Source organism: Prosopis cineraria, unplaced genomic scaffold (genome assembly GCF_029017545.1).
Source record: "Prosopis cineraria cultivar Desert tree isolate PC_DT_omini unplaced genomic scaffold, ASM2901754v1 PC13, whole genome shotgun sequence".
Classification (NCBI taxonomy): Eukaryota; Viridiplantae; Streptophyta; class Magnoliopsida; order Fabales; family Fabaceae; genus Prosopis; species Prosopis cineraria.
Genome location: NW_026555344.1, coordinates 12,454,767 through 12,481,116, shown reverse-complemented (window position 1 = coordinate 12,481,116; position 26,350 = coordinate 12,454,767). Strand labels below are relative to the sequence as shown.

General features: G+C 31.0%; 1 protein-coding gene and 1 pseudogene across 1 annotated transcript; one reads left to right on the top strand and one right to left on the bottom strand.

Moving 5' to 3' along the window:
- The first annotated feature begins 1,467 nt into the window (after positions 1-1,467).
- LOC129290607 (plasmodesmata-located protein 8) lies at positions 1,468-9,308 on the top strand. The gene is made up of 3 exons (XM_054927431.1): positions 1,468-2,275; positions 6,019-6,129; positions 7,139-9,308. The coding sequence occupies exons 1-3, from the start codon at positions 1,516-1,518 to the stop codon at positions 7,141-7,143; spliced, it is 876 nt and encodes a 291-aa protein (XP_054783406.1). The 5' UTR covers positions 1,468-1,515; the 3' UTR covers positions 7,144-9,308.
- A 5,516-nt stretch (positions 9,309-14,824) lies between these two features.
- On the bottom strand, positions 14,825-21,127 carry LOC129291223 (protein ACTIVITY OF BC1 COMPLEX KINASE 3, chloroplastic-like; annotated as a pseudogene).
- Between the last annotated feature and the right edge of the window lie 5,223 nt (positions 21,128-26,350).

The following is a 26,350-nucleotide window of genomic DNA, read 5'->3' as shown; positions in this document are numbered from 1 at the left end:
GCACTTAGAACATAAGAATTAAAAGGTTTGAAATTAAAGTTCTTAATGCTTAAATTATTCTAAAATCTCAATTCTTTCTTACTAGCTATTGTTCCAAATTTTCATATATTAAATCTAAAATTCTAGATCCAACTATACTTCCTCTTTCCTCCAACTCCAACAAGCTCTTGCACTGCATCCCAACCTCTCACCCAAACTTAGGTGATTGTCATCTCTTTCCTCCCTACTTCTTCTTCTTCTTACCTTATTCCTCTTTCAATCAATGGGTTCAAAATTAACATACTAGTAGAGGAAAATTAAAACTCAGTCCATATTTATGTTAAGTATCACAAAATTAAAGGGGGCAATTGCCCACGCTAAAATGTATATTCATCCTCTACTGCGTTCTATATATAATTAATTATTATTTACAACTGTTTAAGTTAACATTATAATTTATTTCCCAAAAAAATTTATTAAGAATTTAACTGATATTAATTTGATCTTTCCTACTGTCACATTCTCTCAGTTAGTGGCGGAGCCACGTACATGTGGGGGTGTTGGGGGGGGGGGGAATGCACCCCCTCACATGGAAAAAATTGTGCGTATAATATAAGAAATTTATAACTTTACACTTTATATTTTTAGGTTTTTGAACTTTTTAGACTCAACAAAAAATATTTAGGAGTTTAAATTTAAGCTTCATATCAACCTTTTCATCATGTTTTTGGTAAAAAAATATCAATATATTTTTTCCAAATAAAAATATATATAATTTTATTTATATTATTATATTTTTTGTCTAATGTAATTAATTTTAAAAATTAAAATATTATTTATTTATTTATTTATTTTTAAATTATATTATCCTGCACCTCCTAACTCAAGATCTTGGTTCTGCTTCCAATAGTATTCAATTTTTGATATAATATTATAAATATAAGTATATTTATCTAACGACAGGAACGGCATGGCTGTGATGACGAGCCCTCTTTGACCTCTTTTCTCCTTTCTTCTTTCTTCTTGTTTTTTTTTTCGCCCTTTCTGCAGCACTTCCCAAAAAAGTGACTTCACATAAATTGAAAACTAGGGAAGGCCAAAATAGGAGCATGTTTGGTTTGTATTTTTAAAATCAGTGTTTTGTCTTCAAAAATAAAAAAATAAAAAAACTTGTTTAGAGAAGTGTTTTTGAATTGAGTTATTTCCAAAATTATTCTTATTTTTTGTTTTCAAAAATAAAAAAATAAAAGCATCTTAAAGTTATTTTAAATAATAATTATTATAAGTCATCATTATTAACTGTTGGTGACTAAAATTGTTTTTAAATTAACACAATCAAGCAGATTTTTTTTTGTTTTGTTTTAAAAAATAATGTTAAAAATTATATTATAAAATAATTTTAAAAAATAAAAAATGAGAATAGAAACAGCTCTAGAAGTATAAGACCCAGCCTCTCTCATTTGTCTCTCTCGCTCTACGCATATCGTCTTTATCAAGCAAAGAAGGCATCAAACTGCTGAAAAACCAAGCTAAAAGATGTTGCCGTCGAAATTCCTTCAACGAAACTCCATTAATGACACAATCTGTGTCGTCATCGTCATCCTCTCTCTGAACCTCTCTTCTCTTCTTCTTCTCTCCCACGCCTACGTACCTCATCACAGATTCATCTATGGAGGTTGCTCCCAAGACAAATACCAACCAAACTCACCCTTCGAATCCAGCCTCACCTCCTTCTTCTCTTCACTCTCATCCTCTTCCTCTCAATCCTCTTACAATAGCTTCGCCATCGGAAACACCACTTCAAGCCCTTCTTCAGATTCCACTATCTTTGGCTTATACCAGTGTAGAGGTGACCTGCAACTAAAGGATTGTTCGAAGTGTATCGCAAGCTGTGTTAGCCAAATAGGCTTAATTTGCCCTTATGCCTCTGGGGCTTCGTTGCAGCTGGAAGAATGTTATATCAGATACGAGCGTTTTGATTTCTTAGGGAAGCTTGATACGAGCGTGAGGTTCAAGAAGTGTAGCAAGTCGGTGGCGAACGATGAGGAGTTCTACCGGCGGCGGGACGACGTGCTGGCGGACCTGGAGGCGTCGTCCGGGTTTCGGGTCAGGACGTCGGGTTTTGTGGAAGGGTTTGGTCAGTGCTTAGGGGATTTGAGTTCGGAGGATTGTTCGGCTTGCCTTGCAGACGCAGTGAGGAAGCTGAAGAGCTTGTGTGGTTCTGCAGCTGCGGCTGATGTGTTCTTGGGACAATGCTATGCAAGGTACTGGGCGTCTGGCTATTACAACGAACCAGGTTTGTTTTCATTATTCTCATCTTTTAAAAAAAAAAAAAATATTTTACTTGTAATAAAGAAAACAATAATAACTACCGGAGAATTATAGTTTAATTAGGTTGAAGGTACAAAAATATTTAAAAACTTTTTTTTAAGAACTTCTAGTATTTTTAAGTCAATCATAATGCATTAATACCTATTAATTAACTTTACAAAAAGAAGTTAACTTTTTCAAATCTATTAAAATATAATGATGTTTACTGTTAAGTTTTAAAGATAGAATTTAATGGATTGGGAAAGGCTAATCTTTTATATAAGGTTGATGGATATATATATTTATTCATTATTATTGACTTAATGATGCTAGAAGGATTTTAAAGAAAAAGTTTTTAGATATTTGTGTACCTAAACTTCATAATTTAAATAAGAGATAATAATGTAGTCTCTAATATTTCACTTTTTAATTTGCCTGCGTGACATCCCAATTATTGCTAGAAGGGTCTTAAAGAAAAAGTTTTTAGATATTTGTGCACCTAAACTTCATAATTTAAATAAGAGATAATAATGTAGTCTCTAATATTCCACTTTTTAATATGCCGGCGTGACATCCCAATTATTTGTTTTAATCATTAAATCTTATATAAAATGATACAATTTTGTACTTCTGATTTTTTTAGAGAAAAATATTGTAAAATTGAGCAGTTTTAATTTATTTTATTTTAAAAATTGTAAAAAAAATGACAAAACTGCAATTAACTAGTCTTTCATTTTACGTAGAATCCAATAATAAAAAAATAATTAAGAGGGTAGGACATTATAAGAAACATTAAAGACCTCATGTATGATAAAAATACTGTAATGAGGTTGATGCATTAGTTAAGATGGCACGTGCATAGTATTTTAAGGTTCAAATTAGAAAAAGGTAAAAACTCTTGGTGGGAAAGAAGGAATTTTCTTTTCAGAAATATTCTATGCCCGAGTTCTTTTCTGGTTTTACTTTTTGCAAGCCACTTGTTTGGAAATTAGGGTATGCATCATTCATCATATATAACAATTTTATTCAATACATCTTACATAGTTGAAGCAGATTTAAGAACAAATAAAAGAAAAAAAATCGTGTTTAATTTTCTCTTCATGAGCGAGTCAACTATATAATTAGCCTTTGAACCTCCTAGCAAGCTAGATTCATGCGAATTAGTTGTATTATTAGAATGATAGATCTAAGAGCAATGCATAAAATCCAAGAAATGAAGCTATATATTTTCATGTCTTTGTGAATCGTGTGACTTAATATTGATATTAATATGATAATATTCTTCATTATGTGAAGTATTTAACTAAAAAAACCATCAATGTTAATATATATATATATATATATATACAAATGAAAAATGGTGGACTATCGTTAGTGCTTATACATGCTTCATGCAACACAGAGGCCCACCATGTACGTAGTTGTTTCTTTACAAAATTAAAAATTAGAACAAGAAAGAAAGGGAGGGAAGGATCGAGGCAGAAAGTAGTATAAAATTTGTCAAACATAATATATCGTCAACAAGTAGTCTTTTTAAAGTAAAAGCATTTAGAATATATGCTTTACTACATTAACATTTGGGAAAAAGTCACTGTTTCAGACTTTGTGTTTTTTTCTCACCTTCTTTATTACCATTCAATGGTCTTGCTCTTTCGTTTCATCAATCTCAGTTAACTAGGGTTTATCTCTATTCTTCACCAAATCATAACACTTTTGTGAACCTTAATTGGCAACCTTCTTCTTGACTCTCTTTATTTTTGATTCAATTGCATGGCATCCTAGAAAATCTGAGAATGTTACCATGACCTACCCAAACTAATTTAAATCCTTGCTATGTAAGGCCATTGTTACTAATGACATTCTCACCAGTATTTTGAAGATGCCTTTATTTATTGCAACTGCAAATTCCATTACTTAAACTCAAAACCCTGGAACAAGATGATTTAACTCTCTTGACTAATTAAATAAAGTACTTCTCAATCTTCTTGACTCTTTTGGTTCAACATATAGTGCAAGGATAGGGCATGAAGCTACATATACAACATTTTGATTCCCACATTGTTTTTGACAAAACTACAACATATTAAATCGTCTCTCATTTTATGTAAATCTAATGCTAAAAAAAATAATTAGGAAGTTGAAATAGTACAAAAAACACTATTAAAGAACTCGTGCAATAAAAATATTGTAATGAGGTTGATGTATTAGTTAAGATGGGACGTGCATAGTATTTTAAGATTCAAATTAAACATTGTGAGATGTATAACTAAAAAGGTAAAACCTCTTGGTGAGAAAGGAGGAATTAATTTTCTTTTCAGAAATACTCTATGCCCGAGTTCTTTTCTGGTTTCACTTTTGCAAGCCACTTGTTTGGAAATTACGGTATGCATCATTCATCATATATAACTTTGTTCTTCAATACATCTTACATAGTTGAAGCAGATTTAAAAACAAATAAAAGAGAAAATTTGTGTTTGTTTTTGTCTTTATGAGTCAACTATTAGCCTTTGAACCTCCTAGCTTGAGAGCATTGAATAAATTCCACTATATATATTCATGTCTTTGTGAACCGCGTGACTTAATGTTGATATTGATCATTCATTATCTGAAGTATATAACTGAAAAAACCATCAATATATATATATATATATATATGATCAAATGAAAAACAGTGGACTATCCTTTTTCCTAATATATGCTCCATGCAACACAGAGGCCCACCGTGTAGTTGTTCCTTTAGAAAATTTAAAATTGGAACAAGAAAGAAAGGGAGGGAAGGATCGAGGCAGAAAGTAGTATAAAAATTTGTCAAACATAATAAATCATCAACAAGTAGTCTTTTTAAAGTAAAAAGCATTCAGAATATATGCTTTGCTACATTTGCATTTGGAAAAAAGTCACTGTTTCAGGCTTTGTCCCCCCCCCCTTCCCTCATCTTCTTTATTACCATTGAATGGTCTTGCACTTTCTTCCATCAGTCTCGGTTAACTAGGGTTTATCTCTATTCTTCACCAATCATAACACATTTGTGAACCTTAGCAACCTTCTTCTTGTCTCTTTTTATTTTTGATTCAATTGCATGGTATCCTAGAAAATCTAGAAATATTATCACTATTCACCCAAACTAATCTAAATCCCTGTTATGTAAAGCCATTGTTACTAATGACAATCTCACAAGTGTTTCAAAAATGCCTTTGACATTTTTTATTTATTGCAACTACATGTTCTGTTACTCAAACTCGAAGCTCTAGAGCAAGATAATTTAACTCTCTCGACTAGTTGAATAAAACATTGCGATCTTGGTCTTCTTGACTCTTTTGGTTCAACATATGGTGCAGGGATATGGCATAAAGCTGCGTATACATTTTTCATAAAGGAAAAGATAATAGGGAATCTCAGAACAACCTTTTTATCCCAAGTTCTAAAAAGTTCAATATTCCCGCCAACTTCTCCAACATATATATATATATATATATATATATAACTCTCAAAATTTTCACGGCATTGTTTAAGGAGTATATATATTTAATTTGAAGCATCGCATTATATTTAATTATGGGTCACATGTTAGCCATGTAAATAAATAGTGAACATTAATTTACATGATTTAAGATTTGCATGATTTAATTTAAGTTCTATGAGACTCAAATAAAAAAAATTAATAGGAAGTGTTAAATAGTGAATATTAATTATTTTATGCTTTTATGTTGAACTTGGAACTCTGTGAAGATTATTCCTCGAACAAGGACCAAGTGGGGAAATCTGTGGCCATCATTGTGGGAGTGCTAGCAGGTCTCGCCATTTTAATTGTTCTTCTCTCAATCTGCAGAAAAGCAATGGGTACGTATTTATCATTTTTCTCAATCTCATTTCTTTTTATTGACCAATCAAAAAATCATTTCCTCCTCAAGGTCTAATTAATTACAATATACGTCTACCCAAAAAAAATTACAATATACTCCCTGGGCTAGATTAAGAAAATTAGTTTAGTTAGTTATTTATAAAAAATGTTTTTTTTTTGTAGAAAAAAATGCCCTTCTTTTATACTCCCTCACTCAAAGATCTTTCAGAGATAATTTGATGTTCCAAAATATAATATAATTTGAAAAAAAAATAGGATGAGAATAATATTTCATTCTTCACTCTTATTATATAGTATATCTCTCTATTTGATATTTGACAAGTAAAGTTATATTAAATGAAAGGTATTTTTAAAGATTTATAATTGTGTTTTAAAAAATTAAAATTTTAAAATTTATTTAATGAAACTTATTAGTATGCTTAATTTTGTTAAAAAAAAGGCTTATAAACTAGAATAGAGGGGGTAATTATTTCATTTGAAACTATACAGGAAAAATAAAACGATTGTGTGTGTGTGTGTGTGTGTGTGTAAATTAGATAAATTAGTTATTTGTAAAAAAATGTGTTTTGGTTTTCTTAAAATACCCTCCTTTTATGATAACCATTTATATTGAAAACTATGTACTATCCTTATTAATATGTGTGCAATCAGTAGGAATAGTTTTGGAAAAAATAACAATAATTAATGTAAGAGATAATGGACTATTGAAGTCTTACATTTAGGATCTAAATAATCTCTTTCACCAGCTCCTATACTTAGATAGGAGGAAGCGAGTAGTTTTTTGGGAGAATTACATGCAAGTTTTACTCAACACAATTAATTACTTTCATGTTACAATTAATCTTGAGAGAATGACAAAGTAATTTTTCATAGTTTTTTCAGCCACAAAGAAAAAAAATATAAATTTGAATATATATATATATATATATTTGCAGAACTGATCAATGTGTTGATGATCATTTGGATGTTTATATGCAATATATGCAGATTAAAAAGGAAGGTGGGGCCGTGTCTCTAAGCAGGGGCATAATCATTATGAAAGGTTCACAAACATAGTTTTTTTTTTTTGTTTAATCTAAAATTTGTGAAAGCGATCTCTGCTGCTTCTACAATTTTTTTTTCCAAAATTTAATTAATACATTATTATCATAATCATGTTTTCCCACTAGAAAGGGGGCTTATCTTCTGAAATACATCAAATTCAAAAGGTCTGCAGATTCTCCTTCTTTTGCAAGGGGGAAAATATAGTTTTGAGTTTGGGACAACATGGCTTAGATCGTTGGAGAAATTTTATTGCAGCTGAAGACCTTAAGATTATGATATTACACTGTATCTCATGGTACTTTTTAAATGACATCTCTCCCCCTGTCAAATATTATTCATCTTAGTAAATCATTGACTACTTTGTTTTTGAAGAAAATAATTAGAATGGGATAGCAAATATAAGTTGCTGATCTGTGCAATTTCTTTTTCTTTTTTTAACAAAACTAAAGATCAGTTACTACTTTCTTGGATAAATAATTAAAACTAGAAAATTAGAAGTTGATCTATGCAAATATTTTTTATCAATGAAGTCCAAAAACTAAAAATCATTTGCTACTTTCTTTTTAGAAATGACTATTTTTCTTAAAGAATAGAATGAAATAACACTACTTTCTTTATCAATGAAGTCCAACAACTGAAAAGTTTGCACAAATCAACTTGTAATTTGCTATTTTATTCTAGTTATTTTGGTAAGAAAAGTAACTATTCTCTAAACAAAGTAGTCACTTATTTACTAAAATAAAGTATCTTTTCTACAGGGGCAAACATGATATTTCACAAAAAATGACATCAAAGTCACAAGGACTAGAAAATAATTATCATATAAAAGGTAAAACTAAAACATTAAACGAATAACAAGAACCAAATAAAAGGCAATTTTATTAATTAGAAGCAAGTTAACACTCCACATCAACACCATGGATCACTTCATCACTACATTAAATATATTTTGAGCTTATTTTTCAGTGTTTAAGTCCTCTGTATGTGTTAACTGTTGTTTTGAGGAGGACTTGCATGATCTGGTTCATAGTCCACACTGATTTCTGGATTCATCTCATATTTTCTTGTTCTTTTCTTTTTATTATACAGTTTTTGAATATCAGTTGCAAACCAATATCATTCATCCATTTATCTCCATCATTATTCCTTAAAACAAATTTCTCTATAGAGGAGTCATCATTAATGCCATTATTTTTCTTATCATTCTGCATCAAACAATGCAAAAAAGTGATTTCGATCATAAGATTATATATACACAAGAGAAGATTAAATTAAAGCAAAATAGGTGATAATTAATCAACAAAACCTTGGGAGTTGAGAGCAGGTTCTTCTCCAGATTCATATCATGAGTGACTAATTCTCGAGCATTGCTTGTATACAATAAGGAGATGCACAAAAGGAGAGAAACACTGTGTAATGATCGACACAGTTACTGTAAAGGAGGACCATGGGTTTATGTGTATATATGGTAATGGATTAGCTTTATTGATTTTATATAGTGATTCTTCGCAAAACAATAAATACCAAACGTGTTAAAGATATTGAATCTCAAAGATAATAATAGAATTTTCAAGCTCTTTTATCACAGTTTACTTAGATGTGAAGATGCAAAGAGATTGAAACAAAACTTTTTCTGAATTAATGGTGAAAATATAAAAATACAGGCATGTTGATTATAACTTGAAACTGGAAATGGTTCTAAGGCTAACCGGGAATACAAGGTAAATTTGGAAAGTAAAATGACCCTGTTTAAAATGTTGGTGAAGCATTGTTGATTCTAATCCTCATGATCCTTAGGTCCTTTTTTAAGCATTCAACTGAGACCTTTGTTCTCATGAGATTTGGAGCCTACATGAAATATCAGCAACCACTTAACAAGGCCTTGTGAGATTCATGGCACGTTATGTCATATTCACTCAACAATCTGCAACATCCAATCATTCCAAATCCTGAGGATTACGCCTACTATGTGTGTGGCACGATCCTTCTTGTAAACATGGACCGGGCTATGTCTCTGCCTGCATCTCGAGCCTGTCATGTCATTTTGTTTGGCTCCTCCTTCTTGTCTCTGGGCTGGCGCTTTATTTTAAGCCCAAACAATAGTAACAGGAATGCTTTGGTATGTTTTTTTTTTTTTTGGTTTATTTTCAAAGAACAATTTTGTTTTTTAAAATTCAGAGAAAAAAACCGTTATATGGACATGCTCTGTGTATGTTTCTAAGAATAGACAAATCTATATTCTTAAAAAAAAAAAAAGCAGATAAGCGTTAGGATATTTTCAAAGATAGCAATTGTTTAATATATAATTATGTATTGATGAATTTTATAATGATCAATAGTTTTTTACGATTTGCATTGAAGGTTGGATGCATGGATCTCACGATTAACTTGAAATGTTTCTGCGGATTGCATCTAAATATCATAATCATTTTCAAGGGAAAAAAAAAGGAAAAATTTCAGTGAGTGTCCCTTTAAACAACTAAATTTCATTCAAAAAAATTTCATTGCAAGTATAAAGGGCTAAAATAAAATTAAAAAGCTAATTGAAATAACCTTATTGTCCTTAGAAAAATGAACAAGTGACATATGAAAAATGAACAATTGACGTAGGTAGAATTTGCAATTTTTATTAACAGCATAACACTATTAGAAATTGTCACATGCCACTTTAGAGCAATATAATGTAGAGATGGTAATTTAGGTCAAGCTTAATGGACCAGCCTAAATAAGTCTAAAAATATTGGGAACGAGCTTAGGAGTTTATAAAATTTTCTTTACTCCAAATTTATTTGGGCAACTCAAATAAACCTAAAAAAATTTAGATCAAGCTCGAACTTGAATGTGCTTAACCCAAATATCCAAATTTATTTTTTATTATTTATAAAATAATATAAAAAAGGATAAAAATTAAAAATATTAAATTTTAAAAAACAATTGAAATTACATAAAAAGTAAAAAAATAAAATAATATTTAACAATTAAGATATTTATGCTAGCCAAAATAAGCCCAAAAGCCCGAGAGATTAGGACCTAACTTAGTTATATGAGCTTAAGATATTTTAAGCTCCATTTAAATAAGTTCGACTCATCTAAATTATTAATTCTAGATAAACGTGCAATCCAGCCTTAATAGAAAAATTGTGAAGGGCAATCTTTTGGATTAAAATATGATTGGACCCCAAAAGTGACTTTGGTCTGATGGACAACTCCTCCATATCAGATCCATGGCTAACGAAGCCCAATAAATGGAGAGCAACGATGGCGCATCAAGCCTTAATAAATGGAGTGTCATGACAGTCTCTCTTTTAAGATCTGGCATGAACTCACATTCCCTACAAACGCGAAGTGTTTTGCGGCCCATGAAGAGGAGCAAAACTCCCCCACACTAGAGGTGAGAACAATTATAGGCTTTATATATATATATATACACAAATTAAATCCATATTAGCTACCCTAGTTCATGCCATTTTAGTCATTTGTAAGAACGTTTGTTTTGTTAACGCCATTTAGTTCTACCATCATCTATACTAAAACTGGATTGACATTGTCACGATGATCCAAGAGAATTGAGGCAAAGGATTTTGGGACCCAAAACGTTAATGATTGAGGACTTTCCTCTAACACTCCTAATACACGTGAGGTGAGGTGCTATTCCAATCAGTTTGATGAACTAAACTTGTCGAATGATGTAATTCAAAAATAAGTTTAGATGTATAATGACTGAAAAAGAAATGAGTTTTTATGACACCCACATCTGTATGTATAATTTGATATCTTTAACAAAAATGCATTAGAACTATAGAAACAATATTTGTAAATGCTAAAAATTTAACATAAATTGATAAATTGCAAAATCTAGAATTTCAAAGGGAAGGGAGTGGGGGTAAATCTGGGTTTTTGAAAATTTTAAATTACATTAAATGCTTCCAATGAATATACCCAAGGGTGGAGACAGGAGGAACCAGTAAGGGTCACAACCCTCTTAACTTTTTAACTTTTTTTTTAGTAAAATATAGGGTTAAATATTTTTAACCCTCTAAATTGACACATTATAAAAGTTTTAAAACACTAGATAGAATTTTTATTTTAATTTTATATGTGATCTTTTACGCCAATATAATCCAATCATTTCAGTAGTTTGAAAGTATAGTGTCATAGGAGTTACTAATTTTCAACAAGATAATGCAAGCATTGATGTCATTTGATTTTAGTTTCATTTTATATTTGATAAAATAAATTATGAGAATTATTACAAACAAACTTTATCAAATATTGCAACAAAAATTTTAAAATATATTGAATATTATGTATTTGATATCTATCATAAAATCAATTATCCAAAAGTTAAAAGGATATGGTTAAAATATATTCTTTTAAAAAAAATTATTTTTTGTAGTAACCAAACTATTAAAATTTATTATATAAATGATTTTTACCGTGATATACTTAGATCTCATCGACATAAATAATTTTAACAATTGAGCATCATTATCATGTTAATATATTTATTTACTAGAATTATTAATTGAAAGAATTAAATAGTAAATAGAGTAAGCAAATAATAGAGGTTTTTAGATAAAACAAAACTTTAAGATGAACTTAAATCATTCAACACTCATAGGAAAGATACAATCTTTATCAAATTAATGATAGTTTATATTGAGAAAGAAATTGCTAAAAATTTTATCATAAACATGATAATTAATTATTCTCACCTCATAAAAAGTCAATGATCAAAATTTTAAAAATAAAGATATATATTTATTTTTATTATATATTTGTAAAATTGAATTTAAATATATATGTTAAAATATTTATGCTTTCTTAATGATATATATACATATATATATATATATATATAATTTTTTATTATCATATATATTTTGTTATCTCGTTCCCAATAAAAGTTTTTGACTCTTCTCCTGGATACACATAACACAATTGAACCTTTAAAGTTACAAATAGAGCTGGTAATTTGGGCAGGTCAAGCTTGTTTGGATTTGACTTAAAGTATCATACCTTCTTAAAAAAATTCAAATAGCCAAGCTTAACTCTAACCTTTTTTGGCCGGGTTTAGGCTGGCATGTCGAGCTTTGTTGAAATTATAAATGCTATATACATATAGAGCTAAAAATTTCAATGATCAGGCTCAATTTAGGATGAATTTATTTGGATCGAGCTTAAAATATCTTACTTTCTTAAAAAACTCATATAGTCAAACCCGATCCTAATTTTTTTGGGTGGATTTAGGTTGATCTGAATTATAAACTCTAGCTATGAAAAGTTGCTTTGAAGCTACCTTAATTAGGAGGGGAAAAAAGACATTTGAAAAAAAAAAAAACTCTTATCCGAGCATAATAAATGGCTTGTTAGCTGGCTTTTAGCTTCTTAACTTAGGTTTGGGTATGGAAAAGGGAAAATTATTGGGAAGTCTCAAATAAATATTTCAATTGTCTTAAAGCCCTATAAAATGGGTAAATTGCTGCTAAGTCCCAAATCCTATCCAATTATATCCTGGCAAAAGAAAATGATAATTTGATATTAAACTCACATTCAAGTTGACATTTTTTTTTTGTTAAGTTGTAATTATACAAGATTTAAAATTTAAAAATATTTTGTACATTTCACATGATCTCTTAGTAATTACAATCCTTACAAGGGGCCTCAGAGTGATTTTTTTCTATGGAAAATGCCAAACGAATCATAGCCGATCATCTAACAAGTGGAACAGTTGTCCTAAATTACTCTCTCCTATCTCCATGTAAGGTATCTCTAACCATCACGTTGAAACCAAGAAGAAATGATTTAGTTATTAACTTCGTTTGAAAAAAAAAATAAACTTCTAATTTTACCCATTCTTAAATGAAAAATTTTAAATTTATATTACATTTTTTCTTTCATAATTAATGAGTTGAAATAGAGATAACATTAAAATAAATAAATAATACTCTACCAAGTGTCTTATATTAAATACTATCAATTTTTTTTAGAAAGCACCTTGTACTTACAACAGGAGAGAGTATCTCTTATCAAATCCCTGGAGGTTATAGGCTCTCTCCATAAATTAAATGTTGTAGGCTCTTATCAAATCCTTGGAGCATCTTTTATCTAAGAGCATCTTTTTTCAAATCCCTGGAAGTTGTAAAAGGTACCTTACTTTAGAAACGGCCAACCTATGAGAAAATTATATGTTTTTTTTTAAAGCTGCTTGAAACCACCTTTAAATCAATTATACCTTTGGTAATGGGAATAACCCTTGTCAAAGGATTTGCCCATACGATTGCAACTCCCTAGATTCCTCAATTCACTTCTTGCGTGATCGTAAGGAAGCTTGGAAAGTTTCGATGAAACTAGTTAAGTTTTCTAAATTTAATATTTTCTTTTCTCTTTCTGTGTAGGAGTAGATAATTTATAATGCAAAGAATGATATCAAAAGTTCAAACTCAAGAGGGACTCCTTGGCAAAAATGTTTTGCCTTGGCATGTTAGAATATCTGGAAGGCAATATGCAAGAACATTTTTTTTTAGAAGAGGATACATCAAATAAAGACATTGTATTCATCAGCATATAACAACTAATCAATGATAGCAATCTAAAGTCCATGATCTGAAGTAAAATAGAGCCCTCCTGAAATAGGCTACACTAGACTCGACATTGATAGATCAATTAATATCAATGGGACTACAGTTTATGGAGGCTTAATTCGTAGTGCCTATGAAAATTGAATTAAGGGAATTTCTAAATATATCGAATATCACTCTAGCACAACTGTTAAACTACTATGCATTTTAAAATGAATCAAACTTTGCCGGGATATTAAGCTAACCGAAGTTAACATTTATTCGAACTCTCTTAAAGCTTTGTCTTTGATTCAACACAACTTCCCCTGAAATCATTCTTATTCTAATTATATTGAGAGTATCAAGGATATTGCTATGACAAATTGGACAATTACTTTTGACTATGTGTTCAAGAAAGCAAATAGATATATTTACTTATTCACCGAGCATCCAACGATAATCTTGACTTAATGATCATTGTTGAGCTGCCTTAGTACATAAATATCATGTATTTTTATATAACCTGATAATTTTTCTACCTGCACGAATTCTCATGCCCATGTATGGAAAAAAAAAAAAAGATTGCAAACAGCATCGTGATGAGATGTTGCCAAACTCTAAATCCTCTCAATATCATGGTCTTTTTTATAAAGTTAACAAATATTTATGCAGTATACCATAGTCTTTTTTATAAAATTAATAAATATTATGTAATATTGTTAACTTAAAGACACTGAAACTCTTTGAATTTTTTTTTAAATATTTTCACACCTTGACCTTTTTCTTAATTTTTCTACTTTAACTTGCAGTAACTCTGCGAACATTATCAGGACAGGTCTTGTCAGTCTTAATTCTTTTTGTGCCTTTGATAATCGACCCTTAATTTCATGAGGGTAGATTGTGAGCAGCATTTTTTTCCGGTTTTCTGTTGCTTTTTCTTTGTTGTATTTGTTTTTTGTGTGTTTAAAAAAGAAACTTTGTTTTTATTCTCAAAGCATTCACCGGGACCAGATGTATTCTTGTTACTTGAATAGTGTTTTAAAAACAAAAGACACAATAGCAGGTCAGAATTAAATATTCCTTTTCTTTTCTTATTTGTATAGATCAGCCAATCAATTAAGTTATCTTCAAATTTTGAAAAAATATAGATCACATGCCTTTGCTGCCATGAGTTTTTTATAATGACAAAATTTATGCGGAAAATCTGTTTTGAGCTTCAAGTACTTGCTGCAGAAAGCGTGCCGCAAGACGCTGTGTGATTCCCCCTGCAACATGCCCTGCAAATCTTCGTGACTCACTTTGTTGAAGGACCTGTTCGAACATAACATCAGCTGTTGTATCATTACATATGCCACCAAAGTTGAAGCATGTTTTAATCCAATTTCAACAACCGGGAAAAAAAAAATATATAATAAATCTGCTGATTCATTTACCCTGGATGATTTTTTTTTCCCCTTATAGTTCTTTTGGGCTTCTTGTTTTTCAATATTATTATATCCTGGACGAGCCTATACTCTGTTTCAAGTGTTTTAGCTGTTACTATGCCTGCTTATAAGACAAGGCTAGACATAGATTTATTTACCTTTCATGTATAATCAGGTTTTTTAGTTTCATTTCAGAGTTCTCTGTGTGTCCTCTTTTGATTCTACACAAGACCGATGGATGAAAGTGACTTCAGGGCCATTGTTTATATTATGACATTTCAATTATAAAGTCACCTCATTCATTATCCTTTATCCCATTTCCCTCAAAATCTGTGCTTGGCCAGTGAAGTCTACCAATAATTGTAGCTTGTCTATCTAGGAATCTCCAACACTCTAATGGGAATACAAGCTGAATCACTTTAGATATATTTTGCAATGATACAAGGGTAAAAGAACACTTTTTCCCCTAAATATTTTTTTTCTTTTAAAAGCGTTGGGCACCTTGTATCGAAAAGCAAGGCAATATCCCCCCAAACAATTTTCTTCAAGAGCAAAATTGCCCTTCCATCAGAAATCCATCATCTTCTTTATTTATTAACATGGAATAGTTGCAGGACCCACACACAATGACAGCAAAGCATTTTGACCAATTTTGCTGCTATTTCGCCACTAAAGTCAGGCCTAGTTCCTGCCACCACCACTTCTAACCTTTTTAGCCCACGTCAAATGATCAAAATGGGTCACAATGCCTTGTTGCCACTTTGCATGAGCCCCTCACAACTATTCCACATCAGCAGATAATGAAAAAGATGACGGGTCACTCACAAAATGGTGATTTTGCTCCTGAAAAAAATTGTTTAGGGGGATATTGCCCCACCTTTTAATGCAGGGTGCCCAATGCTTTTCCAAAAAAACATTTTACGAGAAAAATGGCATTTATCCCACGATATAATGAAGGTCTTCATAAAACTGCGCCACAAATTAATAGCAATAGCATTCTTCCTTTTGTAAGTGTCCAGATGGGTCCATTGTATGATATTAGTTAATCTAATGATCTAAACTATTCAGTGACAATGGAACAAAGCAAAAGGCAAGGAGAAAGCATGGCAAGCAAAGTACAATACTGAATTATACAGCGAAAAGATGGCTCTTACCTCGAGTATAGGTAGCAACAAAGATGGATCGAAATCATTAGAGGACAGAAGTCCCCATATCCTACGAACTCGGTTCTTAGCTCTATCATACTTTCCATTTCCGCATCAGATATCATAAGGGGTCCACTTGCATTTTCATTGAAAACAAGAGACCTCATAAATTTGGGAATAGACTTGTATGTATCAGACATTGTGCCTAAAACAAAAGCTTCAGAAACACGGGCCGCCTCTTTGGTAACCAAAGTCCTCAGATCTTCACCGTCTGGCATCAGTAATACCTTGAGGACACGTTGTAAAACCTCTTTAGCAGAAAATCTCTGTCCTTCCGCCCCTGAACCAGTAGGCTTTCAAGTCTATTCCATCTGTAATGGACCAGATCAACTGATATTAAGAAACAATTAAACTATACATTTAATAAAGGGAAAGTTGCACTTCAAGACTTCAAGATTTGTAGATATTTATACTGAAAAAATTTAAATTTTAAAATCATTAACCGTGTGAAATCATTTCCTGAACAGTTGTGATCAAGTGTGAAAAAAAAAACTACATGAAAAGTAAAAAGAAAGAGTTTTATTATAAAGTGTAATTTTTACTCGCAGTTATAATTTTTTAACTTTCAATATTAGATTTTTTATTCTTTAGATCCTTCAGAATAATTTCGAAATTTAAGATCTTTCAATATAAATATGATCATGTAGAAATCCTAAAAAACGATTTTGTAGAATACACACCTGAACTTCCCGTCCTTGAAAAGCAAACCAATAAGAGCATCTCTTAGATAAGGATTTGGATCTGTTAAGAGCCTTTTAGCAAATATGGGTATGAAGCAGCTAGCACCTTAAAATTAGGATCAGCATAAAGGGCTAGACCTTCTAGAACAGTGAGAGATCTCAATATTAATGCATAGTATCCTGGGACTGCCAAAACAATGATGCCAAACCATTAGATTCTACACAAGTGCAGTAACAAAGGAATCAATATCTCTAAAGTTCATAAATGAACTCTTCAAACATTGGAGAAAAAAGTTGAAAAATTCGTTGTTTCATTACTACCATGTGTTATAGCAAAACAGGAAAACATAACCTTTCAATATTTCTCAAATGTATGAATGAATGAAGACCATGCTTCTATAAAACAGGCAGAAATATCTTACCATTGAATGGATATTGATACATAACATTTCCCAAACCATCAACTACCGTCTTGAAGTTTAGTTCTTGGCACGCTATAACTAAGTGCATCATCAAAGAAGTCTCTCAGTGCTGGTACAATTGGAGTTATATCAACATCATGTGACAAAAAATCAAGTGCATAGTAGTCACGAGCCATAGCTTCATAATCTCGATTAACCAAGTGAACAACATGACCAATTATGGCCAATCTGGCTTCTTCTGGTGTCTCACTCATCATCCCAAAATCAAGAAAGGCAAGCTTCCCCTCAGGTGTTGCCAAGAGATTCCCAGGATGAGGATCTGCATGAAAATATCCATGCTCAAGTAACTGTCTGAGACTGCACTGTATGCCTTTGTTTACAAGGTCCACCAACTTTAATCCTCGTCTCTCAATAGCCTCTTTCTCATTTAGTTTGACTCCGTCAACCCATTCCATTGTAAGTACTTTCTACTTGTATAATCCCAGAAAACATCAGGAACAAAGATATCTTCCTTGTCAGCATACAATTTTTTAAACCTATCTGCATTCCGTCCCTCCTGCAGGAAACCTGTCAAAATTAACATCCAATAGAAAAAATATAAATTGCAAATATTATGATTTTTTGTTTCACATATAATACAAGCACCATGAGTCCATGACACCACCTCAGGTTCAAACAACAAAGCTGAAATCACTAAATGGCTGTCTTCAGACAAGTTTTGAATGGGATGGGCAAACACCCAGACCCGTACGGCCATAAAATTTGCCTGCTTGGGTATGTGTGGATAGTCTGGATAAAAGTAGGATCCCTAACCCATAGTGTATAATCATTATTTATTTTTTTCCTTTTATATGCATACTAGTCAATTTTATAGTAAAAAACTTAAGAGCACCATCCAAATAACACTTTATTGGTTTTGAATCATATTAATCATTGTTTGAGATATTAGATTCTAATGGAGATCTAATAAAGCATGAGGAATCCACCTTTACTTGTGAATTGTGTCTTTTCTAACCAAATATCTTAGTCATTGGGTGAGCTCAATGTAACTCTAGTACCAATTATAGAAGCCAGAGCAAACATGGAAAACCATAAGAACCATTATAACTACCCAATGTTCAACATCATTAGATTCTTGTCGAGACTATACATACAATTTAGGTAAATGAGTTCCAATTTTGTTCAATTCGAAAAGTTTTCCAAGAAAATTGATCTGGGTCTAGGAATTTCCGTACCCTACCTAGCCTTTTGAAATTTACTCACTAGATATGGGCAGTGACAGGGACTATAACTTCACATACCATGGTCATCCTTAAACATAAAGAGCTGAGGATGGCAGTGCTACCTAAAGTTATACTTAAAATTAACAATTGTTAATATACACAAACATGCCTACTTCTAAAAGACATAGTGACAATTAGTTGGTTCACAAGTCACAACGCTCATAACATCAACAGTGATTTTGTTGTTCTCAATGATCGTTCACTGCACTGCAGAGAGCTTCTTTGTTTTGACAAAGGTTTGTTGTATCATGCTCATAAACACCTGATCTAACTTCAGTACGGTTTTTTCCATAATTTTTGTGCTCAAACAAAATCTTAGTCATTGGGTGAGCTCAATGTAACTCTAGTACCAATTATAGAAGCCAGAGCAAACATGGAAACCATAAGAACCATTAATACTACCCAATGTTCAACATCATTAGATTCTTGTCGAGACTATACATACAATTTAGGTAAATGAGTTCCAATTTTGTTCAATTCGAAAAGTTTTCCAAGAAAATTGATCTGGGTCTAGGAATTTCCGTACCCTACCTAGCCTTTTGAAATTACTCACTAGATATGGGCAGTGACAGGGACTATAACTTCACATACCATGGTCATCCTTAAACATAAAGAGCTGAGGATGGCAGTGCTACCTAAAGTTATACTTAAAATTAACAATTGTTAATATACACAAACATGCCTACTTCTAAAAGACATAGTGACAATTAGTTGGTTCACAAGTCACAACGCTCATAACATCAACGTGTGATTTGTTGTTCTCAATGATCGTTCACTGCACTGCAGAGAGCTTCTTTGTTTTGACAAAGGTGTTGTGTATCATGCTCATAAACACCTGATCTAACTTCAGTACGGTTTTTCCATAATTTTTGTGCTCAAAAAAACCCAAAAACAAAACAAGAAAAACTAACCTGCACATAATTGAGCTCCTGAAATACTTTGGATGCAAATTCATCAATAAGGGCAACGACATCAGTGGTAATTACGTCAACATAATCGTTTATGAGAAATCCTAGAGCTCTAATAAGGTAGAAATCCAATCCTATAACTTCTTCAATGCCAGGGCGTTGCACCTTGACAGCCACAGGCTTCCCAGAGCACTTTAGCTGAGCTTTGTAGACTTGACCCAAACTGGCTGCTGCTATGGGTGATGGAGATATATATGAGAAAATCGAGTCAAGAGATGCTCCTAATTCCCTCTCAATGCACGAGAAGGCTTCATTATTAGGAAATGTAGGCAACCATCCTGCTCAAGCACACAAGTGATCAGGTCATCAAGCACAATGCAAATATCCTATTTCTTTCACACACATACGAGATACTATCATAAAAGAGGATATCTTAAAATATACTCATAGATGAATAAATAATCTTCAATGCATTGATTCAGCTTTGTTCATTTCTCCAAGAAACCTACTGGGCAGTTATTACAAAAAAAAAAAAAAAAACAAAACAACATAAAACAAAATGTGCTAAGATTTGTCATGCCAAGTATTGTAAAATACCTTATTGAAAACGGTATGACTCCGTTTATCAAATGAAAAGGAGTTAAATTAGATGGGAAGAAAAGAAAGTACTTGAAGTTCAGAGAGCTCCTCCAAATACTCAGGCGGGCAAATGTCAGGCCTTGTGGACAAACCCTGACCCAACTTCACAAATGTTGGCCCTAACCTCGTGAACACGTTCTTCAGCTCAGCAGCACGACGCCTTTTATTCTGATCAACCACTCCATTTCTCTGGTCTAAAAGAAGTTTCAACACAAACGAACCCATCGCAGTCAGAATTTGCAAAGCCCTTCTCACAACCTGACAGAAACACAAACGGTGAAGTCAACTCCCAAACCCACTGGGTCAATACTCAATAATACAAAAATCCTTTCCACAAATTTGTGATGAAACAGAAGACCTTGACAGGTTTCGACCCATATTTGGCGGCAACAAATTGAGGGCTATAGACAGAAGCATTATTGGCAACACGAGCCATGGCTCTAGCCTGGGCCTCCACTTCGCCGGCACCGGCTCCTCCTTCCAGCGCCGCGACCTGTACGAGGGCAGCTCGAAGTGGTGGTGGTGTGAGCCTCGTTTGAGTGGCTTTGCCATTGAAAGAACGTCTTGGGGTGCAATTGAATGCAGCAAGCGAGAGAGGAGACCACGAAGAAGAAGAAGGATACAATTGACCGTGAGTGGAAGCAGAAACTGCCACGGCAATTTGGGTCATGATGCTTGATCTGTTGCTCTTCGTGGCCCCTCTTGACTTGGAAAGCTCTTTTCGGGGAAAAGGACCAGGTTCGTATTGCGATGGGAAGCACTATAAATTTTTGCCGCAACAACAAATGAATTTTATATATGTATATATAAAATGTCCCTCAACTACACCATACCTACATGAGATAATGAAATGATGAAGCGAAAGAAAATGCTCTTGTATCCTAGAATTGGATGAAAAATGAACTATTGAACTCAACTATAACTTCACTTTACTCCTTTGAGTCTTGTCATGCTTGTTTCATTCTTAGTCAAAAATATTATAGTATGTTTAGTTTATCATTGGAAACCGTCAAAGCCAACGTGAAACAATATGTTAATTTGATTAATTTGATTGTTCTAATTAGAAGGGAAGTAGTTTAATTTGCTCATTATATCTACAGATGACAATCTAAAGATATTATAGTTGTACATGCCCGATGCAAAAAAATTTGTGTGCATGTATATAGTGTTAAATTTCATCTTGTGATGCTTTCCACTTCTTTTGTTATTATTTTAGATATATCCTAGAATTAGATGAAAAATGAACTATGAAATACGAGTACACGTCACTTCACTTTACTTCTTTTGACTCTTGTCACTCTTTTTTCATTCTTGGTACCAAAAAAAAAATTGTAGTGTGTTTAGTTTCTCGTTAAAAATAATTATAATCTACATAGAATCAAGTACATATTGCAAATATAATATTGTAAAAAACCAGACCGATAATTGAATGATTGAAATATCAATTTATGGTTTAATGATTGAACCGTGATCTAAACTAAAGTCCAACCAATCATAAAAAATTAATATATTTTAAATATTATATGTTTAAAGTAAAAATAATAATCATATATAGTAAGAAAATGAATATTTAAATTTGAAACAAGATAATATACAATAAAAAAAATAATATCCATCAATAATATATCATTTTCATCCAAAATATATGTAATTATTTCACAATTTATAATTTATAACTTTAAATTATATACATATATACATAATTATGCATATTTTTTGCATTTTTTTCATTTCATGATGCTTATTGAATATAAATATGTATAGATTATATTTAGAAATATGAATTAAAAATAAAAAAGTAACATGCTCGATTCAACCAGTTTTAATCGATTCGCAACTGATTCAACCAATCAAAAGATAAGTGGTTTTTGGGTGTAACTGGACTAGACCTATGATCAGTTTCCGATTCAACTGGTCGGATTAGCTAATCTGGTTTTGATAATAGTAGTAAAATATATAAAGAGAATGTGTTAAAAGGGTTTAGAGGGGCAAAACAAATTAATTTGGTCATGCTCAGAAGGGAAGAAGTTTCATTTGCTCATTGTAGCAACAAACCACAATCTAAAGATACCGTGGTTGTACATGCATAATGCAATTATTTTTTGTGTGCATGTATCTAGTGTTAATTTTCATTGATTTTTTCCACTTCTCTTGTTATTATATTCTTAGATATATCCTAGAATTAGATGAAAAATGAACTATTAAATACAAGTACATGTCCACTTCACTTTACTCTTTTGACTCTCTTAGTAAATATATATATATATATATATATTTGTAGTGTATTTAATTTCTCATTAGAAACAACTAAATCAACGTGAAATCAAGTACACGCTGTAAATATATAAAGAGAATATGTGTTAAAAAGATTTAGAAGGGCGAAAAATTAATTTGATCATGCTTAGAAGGGAAGAAGTTTAATTTGCTCATTATATCTACAAACGACAATCTAAAGATATTGTGGCTGTACATGCGTAATGTAATTATTTTTGTGTGCATGTATCTAGTGTTAATTTTCATCTTGTGATTGTTTTCCAGTCTCTTGTTATTATTTTTTAGATATATCACAAAATTAGATGAAATGAACTATTGAATGTAAGGGCCTGTTTGTTTTTTATTTTTGAAATTGTTTTTTGTTTTTGAAAATAAAAAAATTAAAACTTGTTGAATAAATGTTTTCATTTCATTATTTTCATTTTTAAAATACACTAAATTTAAATATTAAAAATTATAGTTACCTTGACTAATTTTTTAATTATTAACCATCATCATCATTAACTACCTATAACCATCACTATCAATCCATCTTTTAATTTTAAAACTAGTTTTATTTGACGTAACTAAATGAATTTTTATTTTATTTTTTAAATGATTTTAAAAACTATATTACAAATAGTTTTTAAAAACAAAAAATAAAAATAAAAACCAAACAAATCCTAAGTACTTTTCGTTTTACTTTATTCCTTTGACTCTTATCACTCTTTTTTATTCTTAGTAAAAAAAATATTTCTAATGTGTTCAGTTTCTCGTTGGAAACAATTAAAATCAACGTGGAATCAAGGACATGATATAAATATATAAAGAGAATATGTCAAAAGGACTTAGAAGGAAGAAGAAGATTAATTTGATCATTCTTAGAAGGAAATTAAGAAGTTTAATTTTCTCATTATATCTATAGAATACAATATAAAGATATTGTGGTAGTACATGCCAAATGTAAATTTTGTGTACCTTGTATCTAGTGTTAATTCCCTATAATTAATAGTAGTGAGAAGATTGTGAGTCAAATCTCATTTTTTTTAAAAAAGTAATTTTATATATAAAAAAAGAAAATACCATTCAAAAACCTCTACAGGCCTTTAAAATCTTAAAAGGATAAAAAAATTTAATATATTACTGTAGGATCAGATGAGTAATTTAAAAATAATTTTGGATAGAAAAAAACTTAATACCCATGCTTTTTCAAAAAAAACATTACGCCACCAAAATGTAACAAAGCCGTCAAGACACTACGGTTCTTTAGTTTATATAGTACAAAATTTAATATTATGTTATCAATTTAATTTTTATTTTTCAAATCATTTACTTGTTCAAATAAGTATACATTCATTAATAAACAAGTATCGTTGTTTATTTAACAAGCAAGTATGTGTTAATTTACAAGTTTAAATATTTGACAAAATTTGATTATAAGAAGGGATAAGTTTATAAGGCTTGACAGAATTGTTATAAAGATTTTATATTTACTTTACATTCTCAAATTACATTATCCTCAACTTCTATTCTATATATAAATTTAAATGCAATCGCCTCTAAAAAAATCCACCTTGAAGAGACTTCTGGTTCATGTGACTAATTGAATTGAAATGTGTGAAAATAAAGGTTTGATTGATCAACAAAAAAGATCCCTGGTGATGATGATAGGATAAAATCAATTACTCCATTGATTTAAAGTCCAACTTTAAGAACATACACAAGTTCTTCGCTTCCAAATCTGCTTTTTGGCCAAAACTACAATAAAAAGTCACCATATAAAAGACGGAGGTGGGACAAGGCAGTGATGCTCAAATTTAAGGTGGGAACAAAAATAATAATAAAAAAAATTAATCATTGAATCTTTTATAGTTTTTAACTCTGTTGTAATTCAATATTTAAATTTTGACTCTTTATAATTCAATTCTTATAGTTTTAATTCGGTTGTAACTCAATCTCTAAATTTTTCTCTTATAAATCAATCCCTATAATTTTAACCATTTAAATATCGGTCCTTATATTTTAAAAATAAAATTATAAAAGATTAAAAATATTTAAACTTTTAATATTTATAATATTTATAAAGATTAAAAGGTTTTATTATTTGAAATATTAGTAATAAATTTTAATATAATTATATATTTTTATTTTTATTTTTAAGATATAGAAACTAATATTTAACTAATTAAAAATATAAAAAATGAGTTACAAGAGTCAAAATTTAGAGATTGAGTTACAATCAAATCAAAACTTTAAAAATTGAGTTACAACGAGTCAAAATTTAAAAACTGAATTACAATTGAGTTAAATTATAAAGAGCAAATAATTAATTTTTTCCTAATAGAAATATGCAATGTCATTCCATCCATTTAACATAACATTTGCAGGTTTTCCATAACTAAGAACCCTAAAAATTATTACAGAGAACAACTACAACAAAAGATAAATTAAAGAAGTAAGTCACAAAACACTTTTGAAAGCATATTATACTTATTAGCTTCTACTGAACATCTCCAAGTTGAAATAGGGATCAGTTCCTTCCTCTATCAATATTGAGAAAGAGTATAGTGCTTCTTATCCACTTGAAATCTCCAGTAATTCTCTGCACTTGAAAAACACTCTACTTGAGCTTCTGTGTAGTGTTGACAAATAAGAATGGAGAGAACCTAGATGAAAGAAGCACGTCTTCCATTGAGGTAACATTTCATTAAAATAGTGTTTACTAGTATGATCTTCTTGATGGTCGGTTGAAAAAGTACCTCTCAATCTTTTAGATGACATCAAGGTTCATGTTTATAGCATCTAAGATTCAAGCAAGGATTAGTAAGACTGAAGAGCATGGATTAAATTTGGGGAATTGTGATATCAATTCAATCTCAATTTCTATCCAGAGTGACTACAATTTTTTGCCAGAGCTGTTTAAAAAACTAGTGGCAAGCAAAGGCAAGGATGACAAGTTATTTAAAAAACAAGAAACTAGCAAATTCACAGCAATTATTCAGTATCAAGGAGTCCACCAAGAAGAAGAGTTAATCATTCAATGTTCAAAACATTTAACTCAAAGGATATGTTCACTTCTTGGGATACATTTCAATCTTTCTTGTGTAGACTGACCCCTCAATTTTATTGCAAGTGATGGAAATGGAAAGAAAGCAATCACTTTTAATAAAGTTGCACCATCAATTCTCAAACTCCTGCTTAAGAAAAACATTGTACTCCAAATCTGGAATCAAAATCAATAATGTAGTCCTATCAAGCCTCTACACAGCTTCAATTCATGGGCGCTGGATTCATGTATAAAATATCAAAGGACTCAAGCAGTTAGGCTGAGTAAGAGTAAAGGGTCAAGATTAAATTATGGGGATGGGACATCAATTCCATAGGGTCTTGACCTTGGACTGTTTTGATTTGTTTCAATCAGAATTATTCAAAATTATTATTTATATTATATATTGTATTTATTTTTTATGTAAACTAAATCTCATAATCCATATGTTAGGATTTTTTTTAAATATTTCATTATTATCCTGCTTGAATATATGTTAGCTCTCCCACCCATCATGAAGAGATAAACAACAGTGTAGATTTCTTTTTGTTATTTCTAATCACAAGAACGAGTATTTGGATTATCTGCCTTATATAAGTGTTCTAATTGTTTGCACCAGAATTTTTTATGTATGCTTGCTACAAGTGTTTGATTCTGTGTGTTACACGTTTTCGATTTTTTGTACAACAAGGTTGGAATTCTTAGCCCTACAAGTTTTTCACGACTCTTCCTTCA